The following is a 16,296-nucleotide window of genomic DNA, read 5'->3' on the forward strand; positions in this document are numbered from 1 at the left end:
AGTAATTTAACTATTATTCTCACATAGTAATAATATTTATATTTTCATATCATAAAATGAAAGAATATAAAATTTCTATTAACACAATAATAATAACACATTCAACGTCAAAAATATTTCCTTGATTTATAAGATGATCCAATTTAAAGGCCAATAAAGCACATAACGTACATAACAAAAGTTATTGGATCCTTTGATTCAAATATGAACGTCGAAAATAATCTTCTAAAGATTGGTTGATGTCACACAATACTAGACAATAGACATCCAAAAATTCATCATTTTGGGGGGAAAATGACAGAATATTATTGATATAAAACTAACTCAAAAATAATTAAATATATGTTTAAATAATTTAAAACCCTAACAAGATGAAAAAATATAATAATAAAAAATAAAATCTTCTAGGCATCCGAAAAGGATTTAAATAATATTTTTTGGGTTTGAAATAGGGTGGTTAAGGATAAACTTTGAAATTTATTAAAGATCTCTGAACGAGCTTTGATTTGATATATTATAGGCCCCGTGGTTCAATCCGAGTCAAAAGTTATGACCTCTCAAAGCTTCCACCGATCCTGCTCCGATCCTGTTCCGATCCTACCGATCCTACCGATCCTGCTGCGATCCTGCTGCAAAACTCGATTCTGCACGATCCTGGATCGATTTTGGGTCTTAGGATCGTAGGATCGTACGATCCTACGATCCGGATCGCGATTTTGCAAACTATGCTTGGATGTTAAAATTTATTTATATTCAATTAATAATAATAATCAATTAAACACTAATAAACTTAACTTATTAATGGTCCTAAATAAAATTGACGGTGTATACAAGTGATTCACATTATTTCTATAATAACATAATATTATTTATGTAAGATCTAAGTTAGATTTTATTTTTCAACTCTTCCTTAAAAAAAAAATTTATGTCAATCTTAGATCTTTTTAAATTTATGATCTTTTTCATATCTTTCTAATGTGAAACTTTAATTATATCCCAATAATCCTCTACTTAAACTAATGACAACCATTACTCTTATGTTCTGAGCCTCCTCACGAGCATCTAGTCACTCTTGACCTACTTCGGAGCTCCTCGTGCGGTCACCCTGACTTGCTCTAGACCTTCTCCGCAAGCATTTGATTGTTCTTTACCTACTTCAGGCCTCCTGTGAGTATCCAATCATCCTGACATGCTTCGGACTTTCCCCGCAAGCATCCGGTCATCCTAGCCTACTTCGGGCCTCCCGTAAGTATCCGGTCACCATAATCTGCTCTGGACCTTTCTCGTAAGCATCCGGTCAATTTTGACCTACTTCGAGCCTCCCCGTAAGCATCTGGTCATTCTTGACCTGCTCCAAGTCTCCCCGTAAGCATCTGGTCACTCTTGGCCTGCTCTAGGCCTCCTAGCGAGCATCTGATCATTCTGACCTGCTCTGGACCTCTCTGCAAGTATCCGGTCACCTTGACTTGCTTCGGGCCTCCCTACAAGCATTTAGTTACCTTGACCTATTCAAGGCCTTCTTCGCAAGCATCCGATCATTCTTGACCTACTCTGGGCCTCCCTGTCAACTTGATTTGCTCCGAGCTTTCTCGCAATTTTGTTTAAGGTCACCCCATATAGTAGCTGGTCTGGACCATTGCTCTAATACCATTAGTTGTGTCCAAAATGGATTCATTTATCTCCACAATAATATAATATTGTCCACTTTGACCCTAGGCCCTCATGACTTTGTTTTTGGACTTTACTCAAAAAGTTTTATGCCAATGGAAATATCTTACATCCTTTTAAACCTATGATATTTTTCTTATCTTTTCAATATGGGATTTTGATTATTTTCCCAACAATCCTCTACTCAAATGAAGGATCACCATTACTCTCATGATCTAGGTTTCCTCACGAGTATCTGGTCACTCTTGACCTACTTTGGGCCTTCCCATGAGCATCTGGTCACCTTGACCTTCTCTGAGCTTCCCGCAAGAAGAGGACAACACCTCAAAAACCTCTAACGCGAAAGAAGAGGAAGAGAGAAAGAGATCACGTGGAACAATGAGACAAAGATGCACAAGAAAGAGCAAACACGAGAAAGAAGAAAGAGAAGCAGAAGAAGAAGAGTTATCGTGATTCAATGACATGCCTACTGTAAGATCAATGTGCACGTGAGAGGGGAAGTGAATTATGTGATTTTTAAAACTCGTTATTTTTCAAACTTAAGAATCAGTGTGCAATAGAAATTAAACCGATTAAGTAAGAAAGATATGAACAAAAATAGAACACAAACAGTTTTACTTGATTCGGAACCTGCAATAACTCCTACTTCAAGACTCATGTCCTTTGGACCTTTCGAATGGATAATCCACTATCAATCGTAAAATCAATATAGATTAAAGAAAGTATAACAACCCTACACTTTCTTAATCAATAATAACTTAATTAAAATGTTACCCAACATGTAAAGATGAAGATCTGGATTGATCTCTGGTGTTGGAGTCGATCTAACTGTAGCAGTTAAGTGTAGTAGCGTCGCAGCAGAGTGGTAGCACGAAGTCAGAGCAGCCAGACGGCTAAGAATGCATATTGAAAAGTTAATGTGCAGCTGTTGGTCGAAGCCTATTATATAAGCCTTTCCAAGCGCCTAGACCACCCCCGGGCGTCTGGATTGAGACCTATCTGATCCTGCTTTGATGGTGATTTATCCACCTCTGAGTGTCTGGACCACCCCTTGGAGTCTGGAATGTCATGGCGAAGCTCTATCCAATAGCTTCTATCCATTCTTGGGTGCTTGGACCACCTTCAGGCACTTGGACGTTGACATGTACCGGCCAGTTGGTGTGCGCCAACTTATCTGATCAAGTGCCTAGATTTGGTTCAATCCACGTGCCAGAGAGTAGTAGCGTCATAGCAGTCAGGTGTAGTAGCATCGCAGCAGAGTGGTAGCACTAAGTCGGAGCAGCCGGACGGTCAAGAATGCACGTTGAAAAGTTGATGTGCAGTTGCTGGTCGAAACCTATTATATAGGCCTTTCCAGGCTCCAAGACCATCCCCGGGCATCTGAATTGAGACCTATCTAATCCTACTTTGATGGTGATTTATCCACCTTCGAGCACTTGGACCACTCCCTAGAGCATGGAATGCCACGAAGAAGCTCTATCCAATAGCTTATATCCACTCCTAGGCACTTGGACCACCTCTTGGCGCCTGGACGCAGACATGTACCTGCCAATCATGTGTGCCAACTCATCTGATCGAGTGCCTGGGTTCGGTTTAATTCATGTGCCTAGACCCACTCGGGGCACCCGAACCTCCGAGTACCTAAACCCTACCTAAGTGCTTAGAAGCCCTTTTTCTATCTTTCACTTTTCTGCACCACAGAATTAGCATAACAAGCATAATATGAAAAGATAAACATTTTGATAGTCATAGGACTATCCGGTCCTGATTTTGGCACTGAAATCCTAGGTTGGATCGACTCATATTATTCCCTCAACAGGGAACATCAAGAGAAAGTCAAAACTCGGACTTTAGGTCAAGGTTCAATTGAACTATTTAGATAGTTTTGAGTTTTGGGTCAATCTTGGGATCTGTGATAAATATATTTTCATATATATTTTTCCTAAATAGATAATGGTAAAATATAACTCTCCATAAAATTTGGAAAATTTTGGAGGTCCTTAGAATTTCTGATGCATTTCTGAAAGTGGGTCAAAAGGTTGATTTTTGCTGAAATAGAGTATCAGTCGACTTGTATAGATACTAGTCGACTGGTAACAACATTTTTCGAGTACATAATGGTTTTGTATACTCATGTTGACAGGGGTCAATCAATTGGGGCATATGACAGTCGACTGATACAGCCTGAAACTGTTTTCAGCATTAGAAGTTGACCAAAAGGATGGTATACATGTATATAATTTTATGAGAGATTAATACATGATAATTGTGGTCATTAGAGGCTAAAGAGTCCACTAATTGGGATATTTTTGGAGCTCTTTTTGATGATTGTCAAAAGGAGAGAAGTTTAGATTTAAGTGGGAAATCTAAATACTTTTATTTGAAATCCTAGCTCAATGGGGAACTTAAGTGTAGGGGGAGTCTTGTAATAGGTTCCAATGAATGTTGCATATTTCCTTGGTGGTGTAAGTCCAAGTGTGTATCCTTGGCAACGTAAGTCCAAATGTGTTATTAGCATGTGTTATTGCTATTTATTTCCCTAACTTAAACGTATTGTCAAAAATTAAAAAGAGAGAGATTGTTGGAAGCAATCTTCGGGTCCGGTGTGACCATGAGTTTTGATGTTTGGGCAAAGAGTTTAAGTTATGTTTACCTTTTGTATTTGATATGTGTATGTGAGTGTGCAGGTTTGCAGGATATACATATGACTCAGCTTGATGGCTTCGAGTCCGGTGAAGAATGGAGCATCCGAGGGATCATGGACAAGGCAGCAAGGACAAGAGTCGAGGGAAGCGACTTCGAGGCATACACGAAGGATGACATTGGGACAAGCTGCGGGCTTGGATGTATCCAAGGGACGAGAGCCAAAGGAAGTAAACTTGAAGGCAAGAGGTCAAGGCTATAAAGAAGAGTCAAGTGAGTTGTGAGATGACAAGTGCATGAGAGATTGTACTCAAGATAAAATCCTAGGTTTAGGTTGTGCTATAGTTGTTATATAGCAATTACTGCAGCAGTCAATTGGTATTTTCATCAGTCGATTGGTAGCGAATAGAATGCCTTTGTTCACTCAGACAGTGTAGATCAATTGACTGGTACTTTCATCAGTCGACTGTTACTTTCACCAGTCAAATTATACAAAGGGCAATCGACTGGTAGGCGGGATTTTTCAACCCGTGGCCTATATAACCAAAGCTTTGGAGCTTGGTTAATGTTGACAAAATTAGTGGTGGGTAACCCTAATTAGTAGTCAACAAGTTCTCTAGTGCTCATTGTAATCCAAGAGGTCTTGGTTAGTATTATAGTGAGGTTTCTCCACCCACAAGGAGACTTGAGATAGCCGGAGTTTGTCGGGGGATAATCCACCAATGGATAGGGATCGTCCACTTTAAGAACAAGCAATTTCTGAACCACATTACATCGAACATGTTAGAGTTTGTGTTCATTTGATTGCTTTCTTATTTTAGTTTCATTTCCGCTTTCACAAACTAACATCTTGTAGAAAGAAGAAAATTTGGAGGTGGCCTAGCTATTCAACCCCCTTCTAACCGACCACCGATCGTCAACACATCCCACGTTCACCCATATGCCCTAGCCACATATGTCATAAGATTGTACTGTCTAATTCAGACTCTACCAAGATAACTCCACCTACAACTGTAATTCCTATCAACTTATAGATGCTCCATGTTGAGTTTTGTCCTTTCATTATCGCCAGAACTCCCTTGCTGATCTTCATTATCCTGCTCACTGATTTGTAATTACAACTAATATCATCCAATATGCCAAGTGAGATCAAATTCTTCCTTAGATCTGGTATGTGTTTGATATCACATAAAGTTCCGATCACATCATCAAACATTATAATTTTGATGTTCCTTATATCGATGACTCTGCAAGACGTATTATTTCCCATCAACACTGAACCAAAATCCACTACCCTAAAAGTGTCAAATCACTAATTATTTGGAGTCATGTAATAAGAACATAAAGAGTCTAAGATCCATGTATCCATCAACTGCTCAGAACTCGACATAACTGATAACATATCTCTATCACCATTCTATGAATTTTCTTTTTCAAACTATATTTATAGACTTTACTGAACTACCTTTGTTCTCTGTAATATGTTTTTTTATCTCTGGGCAATTTCTCTTCATATGACCTTTGTCTCCACACTTGTAGTACGTGATTACTTTCTTTCTTCTTGACTTAGAATGAGTCTTGTTGTTAGTACCCAATCTATATCAAGTTATGCTCCTACCACGCTCTTGATTGTTATTTATCACAAGTCTTTCTTCTTGAGAAATCTCATCACTTATTTTCTTCCTTTGGTGAAAATCTATCAATACACCTGTAATCTCCTCCAATTTAAGAGTTTCCTTATCCCACATTAAAGTAGTAATCAAATTCTCGTACATAGGAGATGAAGGTAGAGAATTCAGCAACATCAATGCCTTGTCTTCATCTTTGATCTTCACCTCAATCCGCTTTAGTTTGTTCATAATCTAGTTGAATACATTGATATACTAGCTCAGATCGGTTCCTTCTATCATCTTCAATCCGAATAATTTCTACTTAAAATACAGCTTGTTTGTCAATGACTTTGACATGTATCAACTTTCCATCTTTTGTCAAACTGTTACTGGTGACTCCTCATCCATGACATGGTACATCACATTATCTGTAAGATAGAGTCTGATTATTGCCATTGGCTTCACCTAAAGTTCTTCCTAATCCAATCTCTCCATGCTCTCCAGTTTCCTTTCTCCTAACGCCTTCACCATGTCTTGTTGTATCAACAAGTTCTTGACTCTTCTCTCTCATAATCTGAAGTTCTCGATTCTGTCAAACTTCACCATATCAAACTTCACATAAGTCATCCCCAACATGTTGAAGAAATTTGTCAAAATCTCGCTTTGATACCAATTGTTGTGTACAAAAGGAATTCATATATCTCCATGATATGATATTGTCCACTTTAGGCCTAAAATCTCATGGCTTTCCTTGTAGACTCTTCCTAAAAGGCCTTATGTCAATGGAAATATCTTATATCTTTTTAAACCCATAAATTTTTTTTCATATCTTTCTAATATAGGACTTTGATTTTATCCCAACAAAATTAATGAAATCTTTTTGTCCCATGGACAGGCGCAGTTGGTTCATGCAAGGATGTTGCTATTAATAAGCCCGGGGTTAATAAAATTAATAAATAATTCATAAATAAAATAAGGCAAAAATCATAGGAGTGCCCCATTTTTTTATAATAGCCAAAGTAATTTTTTATTAAAAGGGCGCCCTATCCTTGTAAAATGACATAGTTGTCCTCCGATGAGTTGCATGTGCACTCTCACCTATTTTTCCATCTAAATCTGATCATGTTATAGCAACTACCAAATCATAGCTGCTACAATTGAGTAACAAACTATGTGTATAGTAGCTATGAAACTATGGCTGCTACAACTAAGCAGTAAAACTATGTTGAGCTATGATTTCATATCTATTATAATTGAGAATGGTGAATTTAATATATTATAATTATTCAATTGATCGTCGAATCACTTGGAACATGTAACTTTCTTTTTAATATTTTTCCTTCTTTTTAGTAGTGTTAAGAGACGTTTGATATAAAAGATAGATCCAAAATATGGAATTCATATCTTAATTATCTCATCAAATTAGAGAATGATATATACTAACTATTCAATTAATGATCGAATCACTTGAAACATATAACATACACATAACAAAAGTTGACTAGTTTGTTTTAGAGTTCAAAGGTTTATACTTTATGATTTCTAAGCAAGAAACTTATCAATGAAATTGTAACTCTTCTCCTAATTAAAATTTAATTTCTGATTCCTCTTGTGCATGAATTACAATTATAGCAACTGTTGGTTCATAGCTGTTATAATTTTGTAGTTGTAGTAACTACGGATTTATAGTTGCTCCAACTGTTGTTACAAAATTATAACAGCTATAGATTCATAGATTGCAACTGTTGTTATAAAATTATAGCAACTACGGATTCATAGTTATTACAATTATTGTTATAATTATAACAGTTATATTTCCATAGTTACTCCAACATGACGAAATTTAGACGAGAAAAAAACAATATTGCACGTATCAAATGCATGCATGCATCAAAAGACATCTTTATCATTTTCCTTTTTTGATTAAAAAAAATCAAAATGAAACGTTACTTTGATATTTAGAAAATGAGAGATGCTCCTATGATTTTTATTTACTAATTTATAATATATTTAAAATAAAAATAATATAAATTTCCTGTTTTATATAAATATTTAATATAATTTACTCAAGCTCTCGTGGTCAAGCTCAATGACTAAATAAACAAATTATAGCTAAGTTCCATATTAATCCTTGACAATAGACAAGTTGCTATATTAATCATAGATGAATAACTTAACTAAACAGACACACAGACACATATATATATATAGATATTGATTAAATGAAACACAGATTTTTAAGAACAAAACGACCTGACAACCCAAAAGATAGAATCACTTGAGCAGGCAGATGGAAAGTCTTCCTAATATATCAGCAATTATTCAACAACCACAACACATTCCCACAGTCTGCCACTGTAAATTAGGGATAAACAAAACACAAAAATCCAAACATAAGTCTTAGCCAACAAGAGGCTATACAGAATGTAATTCTCTGAGCATCCAGATCGAAATGTTAGAGGTGCATTTCATCTCATGCAAGAGTAGGATACGTGAGCTTGGAAGGAAATTGGCCAGCATCACATAGCATTGATCATTCTCTTCATTTCTGCAGATCTCCTTGGATCAGGTTCAGCGATTGCTCTTTCGGTCAGCACATGCTTTAGACGACACATTGACTTCCTTACCTACACTTGACAGACATAGGGAGTGTCAGACATCTAAAGAATCTTGTTCATAACTGTAGAAGTTAAAAACATGGAACAATCTCTAAGAATTTGATGGGCATAAGAGCATATATTCCACAATATGCCCAAGATGGTTATCCAAGAAAGGCATACTTGCTTTCGAGGTCCACAAGAAAGTCATATTTAGCGTTCATCATCTTTCTTCAAGTAAGAACAGCGCATAGGAGAAAATCACAATAAGCGAATCAGAGTAACAAATTGATTGCATTCATTACTGAGGCAAACTGAGATTAAGAACTCTAGTAAGAGACTGCACTAGCTTTTGAGTTCCTCAAGTCAGGCATATATCTTGACTCCAGACATTTGAAATTGGCAAAATGCAATCCGACATTCTGTGAAATACTAACCTATAACCGAACAAACAAAATACTCATAGTAGGATTGATATCTTTTCGAAAAATGTTTTATTAGATAAAAACCCATAGGCCTAGCAGTAAACCTCAAATTATCTAGTCTGTTACTTATATTTTCTTGGCTGGAAACTGCAAAGCATAATAAAAGACAGATAACCAGGCACTTATGGCACCATCAGATATTGTCTCGATCCAATTTGACCTCACATCAAGCCTTCATACACTTCAGTCCCTTGATCACCATGGAGACAAGATCAAGACAACATTCATTCAACCCTCCATTTGGGTTGAACTTGCTGGTGGCAGCGATAATAAAGTCTTTCCAGAGCAACACCTCAATTGCCTCAAGATGTTCCTCCCTGTCCTCCTCCCCCTCTTAAGTCCACCATGTGTTTTGAAGGAAAAACTAACACAACCAAACTCGATGAAGGAACATTAAAAATGTGCCTTGCAGATGTCACCACATGAGCAAAGAAAAGCTCATCCAAATGGGCAGAACAAGGATTAATTATTCACATTAAATGAGCTACACAGTTTATGTTTTGATCCAATACAAAAATTGGAGAATCATTGATTCATAAATAAATATTGATAAATCTTTAAATCTCGAAATGAGAATTATGTAAAGGTAACAAAAACCTTTTGAATTCGTTCTGGATGCGGGAAACGAAGATTCTGAGTATGAAGCATTTGCCGTTGAGTCATAAGCATGTTCTTTTCCTTCAAAAAGACATACCACAGCTTGTGAAGATCATCCCATGATTTGAGACGTAACTCAGAAGCCTTCCAACCACGACCTTCATTAAGCATCAAAGTTAACAAACAAAAAGGAAAAAAAAATGACACTGTATTTTATATGGAACACACACTTGAAGCCTCTAATGAGAGATTTTGCAACCAGATATCACCGAGAGATACACAGATGAAAAACTAAATAGTAGAGAAATGCCGCATGATAATAATTCTCCAAAAACTGAATCATGGTACTGTAATTCCTTTTTTTCCTTCTAATACCATAAATCACCGGGAATGCCTTCTCTTTTTCATTCGAAAAAGTGTTTCTCAGTTGATAATTTGTATGAGCAGTTACTTCTTCATGTTATTTTGCTTTGTTTTCTGTTGCCAAAATTAATAATCCCTAGGAGGTTGAGGGCATTATCGCTGAGTATATGCTACACAATTCTTGTGTGACAGCAATCATGTAACTATGGCAGTAAATCCCACGATATCTCTAGACCCAACTTTTGGTTGGAAAAGAAAATCCCAGAAATTGCGATGCAGCCATGGGAAAGGAAAACTTCTTCTTGATATCTTCAGTATTGCGCTAGTTATAAGATCTCATATACACGTGTTCAAGACCAGAGACTAGAAAACCCACGGAAGCGCTTTGAAGATCGTTTTTTTCCCAATGAAACTCGGCTTAGAACTGTCATCTCTACCGAGAAGAAGATAGGTAATAGCTATAGAAGAGTGGCACGGGTCTAAAGGGATCGAGATAATACCGTAGATAACAGGCTTCTCTTCATCTGCGCTCCTGTCCGGCTCGAAGAACTCCTCAAGAGGATTCAGCGTTCTCTTAGCAGAAACCGCAGCGGCGGCGGAATCAGAAGCTTCGGAGGAAGTTGAATAAGACTTCGATCTGGCAGCGGCGCCAAAAGCTCGACGGACAATCCTGGATACGAACATTGTGAAGGAAACCTGAAAGCTGCAACCCATACGCATCAGCTTCTCAAACTAGCGACGCGGAAGACGACAGAAAGGTAATTATTAGTAACGGAGTTACCCGATCAAAGGAGGCAGGAACGTCGGCGAGTGGAGTGGGCGGCGCAACTCGGGACGCGAGGGTTCAGCCTGAAGAGGAAGCGAGGAAGACGAATGCGTTATGACGGCTATGTTGTGGGCTCGTGGGCTTCGAGAGGGGTCCACGGTAAAGCCCACTAAAATACGATATTTTAATATTTATGTCAAATATTTGACTATATTAATTACCCTAATTTTAAAATAAACTATAAAAGGATATTCCAGTGTTCGGAGCCGATCTATGGCGGCGGCGACGACGACCAGCGAGAAGAGCCGCGGGGAACGGAACCGCCGCTCCGTCTTCGATCTACCTTCTGGTTTCTTCGAATCCTGCCACTTGCTCCACGGTCTCCGTCCCGGCCAAGCCGAAGCCCCTTATCCCCCTCCCGCGGCGGTTGCCGCCGGTAGCGACGGTGAGGGAGCGGAGCCGGCAATTGATACCCTCCGCATCGGGGATAAAGGGAAGGAATCCTCGTCGTCATCGAGGTGGACGTGCAATACCTGCAAGGCGGAGTTCGATTCCCTCCAGGACCAGCGCTCCCACTTCAAATCCGACCTCCACCGCCTCAATGTTAGCAACGATTTTTCTCTCCAGTCTGTTTTTTTTTCCTCCATTGGAATTCGGAAGTGAAAAAGTCTGTCTAGTTTTTATTTTAAAAGAGGGCATTCAAGTTAAATATGTACATTCAATGATAGAGAAACATTAAACGAGTGCTTCAAACATATCACCCTTTGGCCGATCGAGTTGCATGCATTATTGAAATCAGATCGATGATCCAAAAGACGAATTGCAAAAAGCAGTAGCATGTTCTATAGTTTCCATGGATGATTTCATAACCCTAAACAAGAAACCTTAATATAATTATGATGGCTTTTAAGCTCCCTACTCAACAAGCTTCTGCAAGGGATGTGTTAAGAACACAGCCAAAGGTGCTTGCACGATGAAGGTTGATGCAGTCTTAGAATGCCCTTAATCTTTGCTACCGGAAGAAGGTGTACCAAAGATTTGGACAAATGATCTTTGATGGATTTGGAATCCGAGTAACCATTTTTTGATGGAGTTCCGAGCATAAATATCTAGAAAAACTGCACAAAAGGCGAGTTCAACTGTCTATTTAATTTAGATTACCCTATCATATAATATGTTATATTTGATGGCAATGGGATTTTCGGTATGCCTCAGCAAGTAGTTCTGGTGAAGGTAAATCTAGAATTTTGTAGCTTACCATTTAGTACCTATATGGTGTACAAGTAGGATTTCTTAAGGTATGTCATCCATAGGGCATCTATTAGGTTGATATTTATTTTGGGCTTTGATTTTAAATAGCATGAATTGTCTTGTTCTTGCTATTAGTTAGCAAATTTGTCATAGGCCACATTTGAAGTTTGATTTTTCCAAAATCATGCCCCTTCTTTCAAAATGGGCAAATCACACATACTTAAAATACCACTAAATTTTGTGAAAGTAAATTGATTCCGAAATCCTGAAACTAAATTGACTCTGAAACCCTGCATGAGTTAGCATCTTGTTTACAGTAAACTTAGAGAGATCTTATGTTTGTAATATATAAACTTGTATATGATATGATACATATAGCTATTTGCCAATTTTGTAAAATTGAGGTTTCACAAGATTTATCATATTTAGGTTGTTGGTTCTTTTAATCATGAGTTCATGATGCCCCCATTACAACATTGTTGGTTTGAAAGAATTACTTTACTGTTAGATGTTACTACTTTGGCTGAATATCTTTGACTTTTGCTCCTTTTTCATGTTTTGCATCCATTTTATTTATACTACAAATACTCTTTTCTTTGGACCCAAAGAACACTACTAATAAATTTTGTGGTTCATACACAAGTGCATAACATGCCTGTTCTAACTCTGTTTATAGGTCAAGCTGAGCATTGCCGGCAAGAGTATTATCAAGGAAGATGACTTTGACTATTTGGGTGGTGATCCTCTGTTTGAAGACTTTGATGTATCTAGTATATCAGGCTCAGAAGTTGAGTTTGAAAATGATCCTATCCATAATAGTAGCCTCTCGAAGAAAGGTGATAAACAAAAGCTATGTTTTCATATCCAATCAGACAAAATCATTTCTGTATGGAAATGTTTGCTTATGAAAGAAACTGAAGATATATCTTTTAAGAATGGTAAGCCAAACCTTATCAATGGAGATGCATGTCTAGAGGAGGATGAGTTGATTAACAGATTGAAAACGCTTGTCTGCGAGCCTAGAGATAAATCACATTTAAGGATCGTTTTTCTTGCAAGTGGTGGTCATTTTGTTGGCTGTGTTTTTGATGGGAACATTGTTATAGCACACAAGACATTTCACAGGTTGGTAGATTTGATTTTTATTTCTTAATTCTACTATGCTTTTAGATACAACCCATTTCATGTAGTCTCAACATGTAACCTATTTTTTCCTGATCAGAATCACTTTGAAGTTACAATTTGCTTTGTACAGATGTTTGCTCATTGAATAACTCAAAAATTATGAATGTGAAAAGTAGTTCGTTACAAATGGGCATATTCCATGGTGGTTTACACTCACTATCCACCTAATTCTGTGCATATGAATGTGTGAAAGATGCTTTCCAATCTTATGGAATTTATCCAAAATGTGTTAACTACCATCTGTCATTCTGAATTGGGTTAGTACTAGTTAGGTTTGTCTTCTAGTAGCGATGGATCTCTTCTTAGCATTTCAGATATTGGGCGTTACTATTGATGTTATAGTTTGTAACCAGTTGTGACTAACAAGTACTTGTTGGTTTCAAGTCTCTTCTTTCCATGTTCCCACATTTGTTTGTTATGCTATTTTGCATTTTAAGTTGGGAGATTTAGTTTAGATGTTCCATTAGTAGTTGTTGCAATGATTTTCATTTTATAGGTATGTTGTCCGGGCAAAGGCTGGTAAACAGCAATCTGCTAAAGATGCAACTGGAAAAGTGGCACATTCAGCTGGTTCAGCTCTACGTAGATATAATGAAGCTGCACTGAAGAAGGTAGTATGTCAGTTATTTCTGCATTTCTTTTTTCATTTTGCTTGTCTGAAGAAAAAATGTTTGTTGGAACTACCAAAAATTGTTTTTGTTGTTTTGCAAATGCATAATTTCTTATACTTTTGTTGGACTTACACAGATATTATGATGGACCATTCTTAATATGTACTATTATAATTAACAAATTGTGGATACGTCATATTGTAAAATGTAGTCCTGTTTGTTTAATTTTATCCATATACTATATTTGTGAATTTATCTTTGTATCTTACTGATACAGGAAGTTCAAGAATTGCTTATATCATGGAAGTCATTCATCAAGTCTTCCTTGTGTATATTTATATATGCTCCTTCCAGGAGTCATCAGATCCTTTTTGATGCTGATAAGCCTCAGTTCAATGATCATGATTATGTAATTAGACATGTTCCTTTAACTGTGCATAGGCCAACTTTGAAGGAGGCCAAACGTATATATGAGCAGTTGACAAACATAACTTATGAAGCCGATGAGAGTGGAGTCCCAGACGAAAATTCATCTCTATATGTGGGTCATGATGGAAAGAGCATTTCCGAACCCAGTCTTTCCATGTTGTCGGAGTGCTCAGCAATCAAGGAATCCTATCCTGAATCAAGTTCAGGACTAGAAAGTTTGTCAATTGCCAGCGAAGCAGTCAGTGTGACAATTAACAGGGATGAGACAACACCCCTACATGAAGCAGCAAAATCTGGTGATCCTCAGCGAACCCTTGACCTTCTCGAACAAGGTCTCAATCCCTGTATTAAAGATGGTAGGGGTCGGACTCCTTACATGTTAGCATCCGAGAAGGAAGTCCGTAACACTTTTAGAAGATTTATGGCTCTATATCCTGATAAGTGGGATTGGCATGCTGCCAATGTTCCTAGTCCACTGACAAAGGAGCTGGAAGAGGCGCAAACAGCCAAGCAGGTAATCCATCTTGCTTTTCTTTAATGATTCAATTTTTTATGTTCTTTTTATAAAATATGTTCATTCAGAGTAGCTTGTTTTCGTTTCTACTTTCCCATTGTTTTGATATATGTAATCCATCTTGCTTTTCTTTGATGATGCAATTTTTTATGTTCTTTTTATAAAATACGTTCATTCAGAGTAGCTTGTTTTCGTTTCTACTTTCCCATTGTTTTGATATATGTTGAAAATATTAACCGTCCTACAGCCTGCAATGTTTATTGTACCCTTTGTATTGATGCAGATGCATATGTTTTCTTAGATGCTGAGTGGAAACTTAAAACCAATGGGATTATTTTATTGTCATTCTGCTTGCCCTAAATTATCAGCAGTAATATTTGTGTCTTGGGCCTACTGATTTACTAACTTCTATTGGATGGTTAAACAGGCAGAGAAGGATGCCAAGCGGAAGGCAAAGGCTAAAGAGTTGAAGAAGTTGCGGAAAGCAAAAGAAAAGGCAAAGGTTAGGTTCCTTATAGTAATAGTTGTGAAGGCTAAAAGAAAAGTATAAACCGTCTTGGCCTGTTTTTGTTTTACCTTGTCTTTGTTTATTGGAGGCGTCGAATAATTCATTGATTGTGAGAGAAAAAATCTCAGTGATGTGAATTCTGAAGACAAATAATTGTTTGATTTCTCTCATGAGGATGAGAAAAACTCGTTAATGTTCACTACATGATTTGTAACTGCAGGCTCAAGCTGCACTATCTGAAACTTCTTCAGCAACTGTCTCTAAAGCCCAAGAAGCACCACCTACCGGCCATAAGCAGCAGCCGAAAATCAAAGAACCTCTTTTATCTAAAGAGGTCAGACCATGATTTATTTTTTCTCTACAATAATGAACTACTAAATCAATTGCGTTATCGAGTTGTTTCGTCTGCCTGTGATCAGGAGGAACAGAGAAGAGCCCTGGCCGAAGAACGAGAAAAGAGAGCAGCTGCAGCAGAGAGGAGAATAGCAGCTCTTAATATCGGTCTATCAAGTAGCAAAGTAGCATCGGCAAGCCTCCCGGAGCCTAGTAGTGGATCCAGTGACCTTATGTGCTCATGCTGCAATGCTTCCTTGGAAGGCAAAATTCCTTTCCACAGGTATAATTACAAGTACTGCAGCACCTCTTGCATGCATGTCCATAGAGAGATTCTGGAAGATGGATAGACCATTCTTTTAAACAAGAATATCTCTTGCATGCATAGCGGGCTTGGTCGCGCTCAGTTGCACTAGTCGCCGTCGAACGTACTAGCTGTATAAAATACGATGGATAACAGTTAACTACTTAGCATTTTCTGAAATAAAAGTTGCATATTTTGGTGATTAAGCCTTTCCAACAACTGGAACATGTCTCACAAAGGCCACATGTGCTATTAGATTCATTGAGCGAGGTGCCAATGCCTGAAACTGATCTCATCTGTCTTCACAATTTCTTGAGTAGCTCCCCTGTTTCCTCCTTGGCTGACATTGACACCCCATCCCACGCCTGGTCCCAACCCCAGTTGCCTCGCATGGGAAGATGATGAAGCAGGTCTTTCTCCTTGTTCCCTGCT

The 16,296-nt window shown here is 37.7% G+C and overlaps 2 protein-coding genes across 3 annotated transcripts; one reads left to right on the forward strand and one right to left on the reverse strand.

Moving 5' to 3' along the window:
- Positions 1-8,199: 8,199 nt before the first annotated feature.
- Positions 8,200-10,853, reverse strand: LOC122045074 (39S ribosomal protein L47, mitochondrial-like). 2 transcript variants are annotated; one of them, XM_042605132.1, is made up of 4 exons: positions 10,745-10,853; positions 10,464-10,666; positions 9,601-9,758; positions 8,200-8,548 (listed from the first exon to the last, which is right to left on the reverse strand). In XM_042605132.1, exons 2-4 carry the CDS (start codon positions 10,645-10,647, stop codon positions 8,441-8,443), a joined length of 450 nt encoding a protein of 149 aa, XP_042461066.1. In that variant the 5' UTR covers positions 10,648-10,666; positions 10,745-10,853; the 3' UTR covers positions 8,200-8,440. The 2 variants fall into 2 exon arrangements, with proteins under 2 accessions (XP_042461066.1, XP_042461067.1); XM_042605133.1 differs by having other exon boundaries at positions 10,464-10,659; positions 10,745-10,837.
- Positions 10,854-10,954: 101 nt separating this feature from the next.
- Positions 10,955-16,070, forward strand: LOC122045076 (ankyrin repeat and zinc finger domain-containing protein 1-like). The gene is made up of 7 exons (XM_042605134.1): positions 10,955-11,332; positions 12,657-13,105; positions 13,662-13,776; positions 14,054-14,719; positions 15,147-15,221; positions 15,448-15,561; positions 15,647-16,070. The coding sequence occupies exons 1-7, from the start codon at positions 11,003-11,005 to the stop codon at positions 15,908-15,910; spliced, it is 2,013 nt and encodes a 670-aa protein (XP_042461068.1). The 5' UTR covers positions 10,955-11,002; the 3' UTR covers positions 15,911-16,070.
- Positions 16,071-16,296: the final 226 nt, after the last annotated feature.

This window comes from Zingiber officinale, chromosome 2B (genome assembly GCF_018446385.1).
Source record: "Zingiber officinale cultivar Zhangliang chromosome 2B, Zo_v1.1, whole genome shotgun sequence".
Taxonomy (NCBI): Eukaryota; Viridiplantae; Streptophyta; class Magnoliopsida; order Zingiberales; family Zingiberaceae; genus Zingiber; species Zingiber officinale.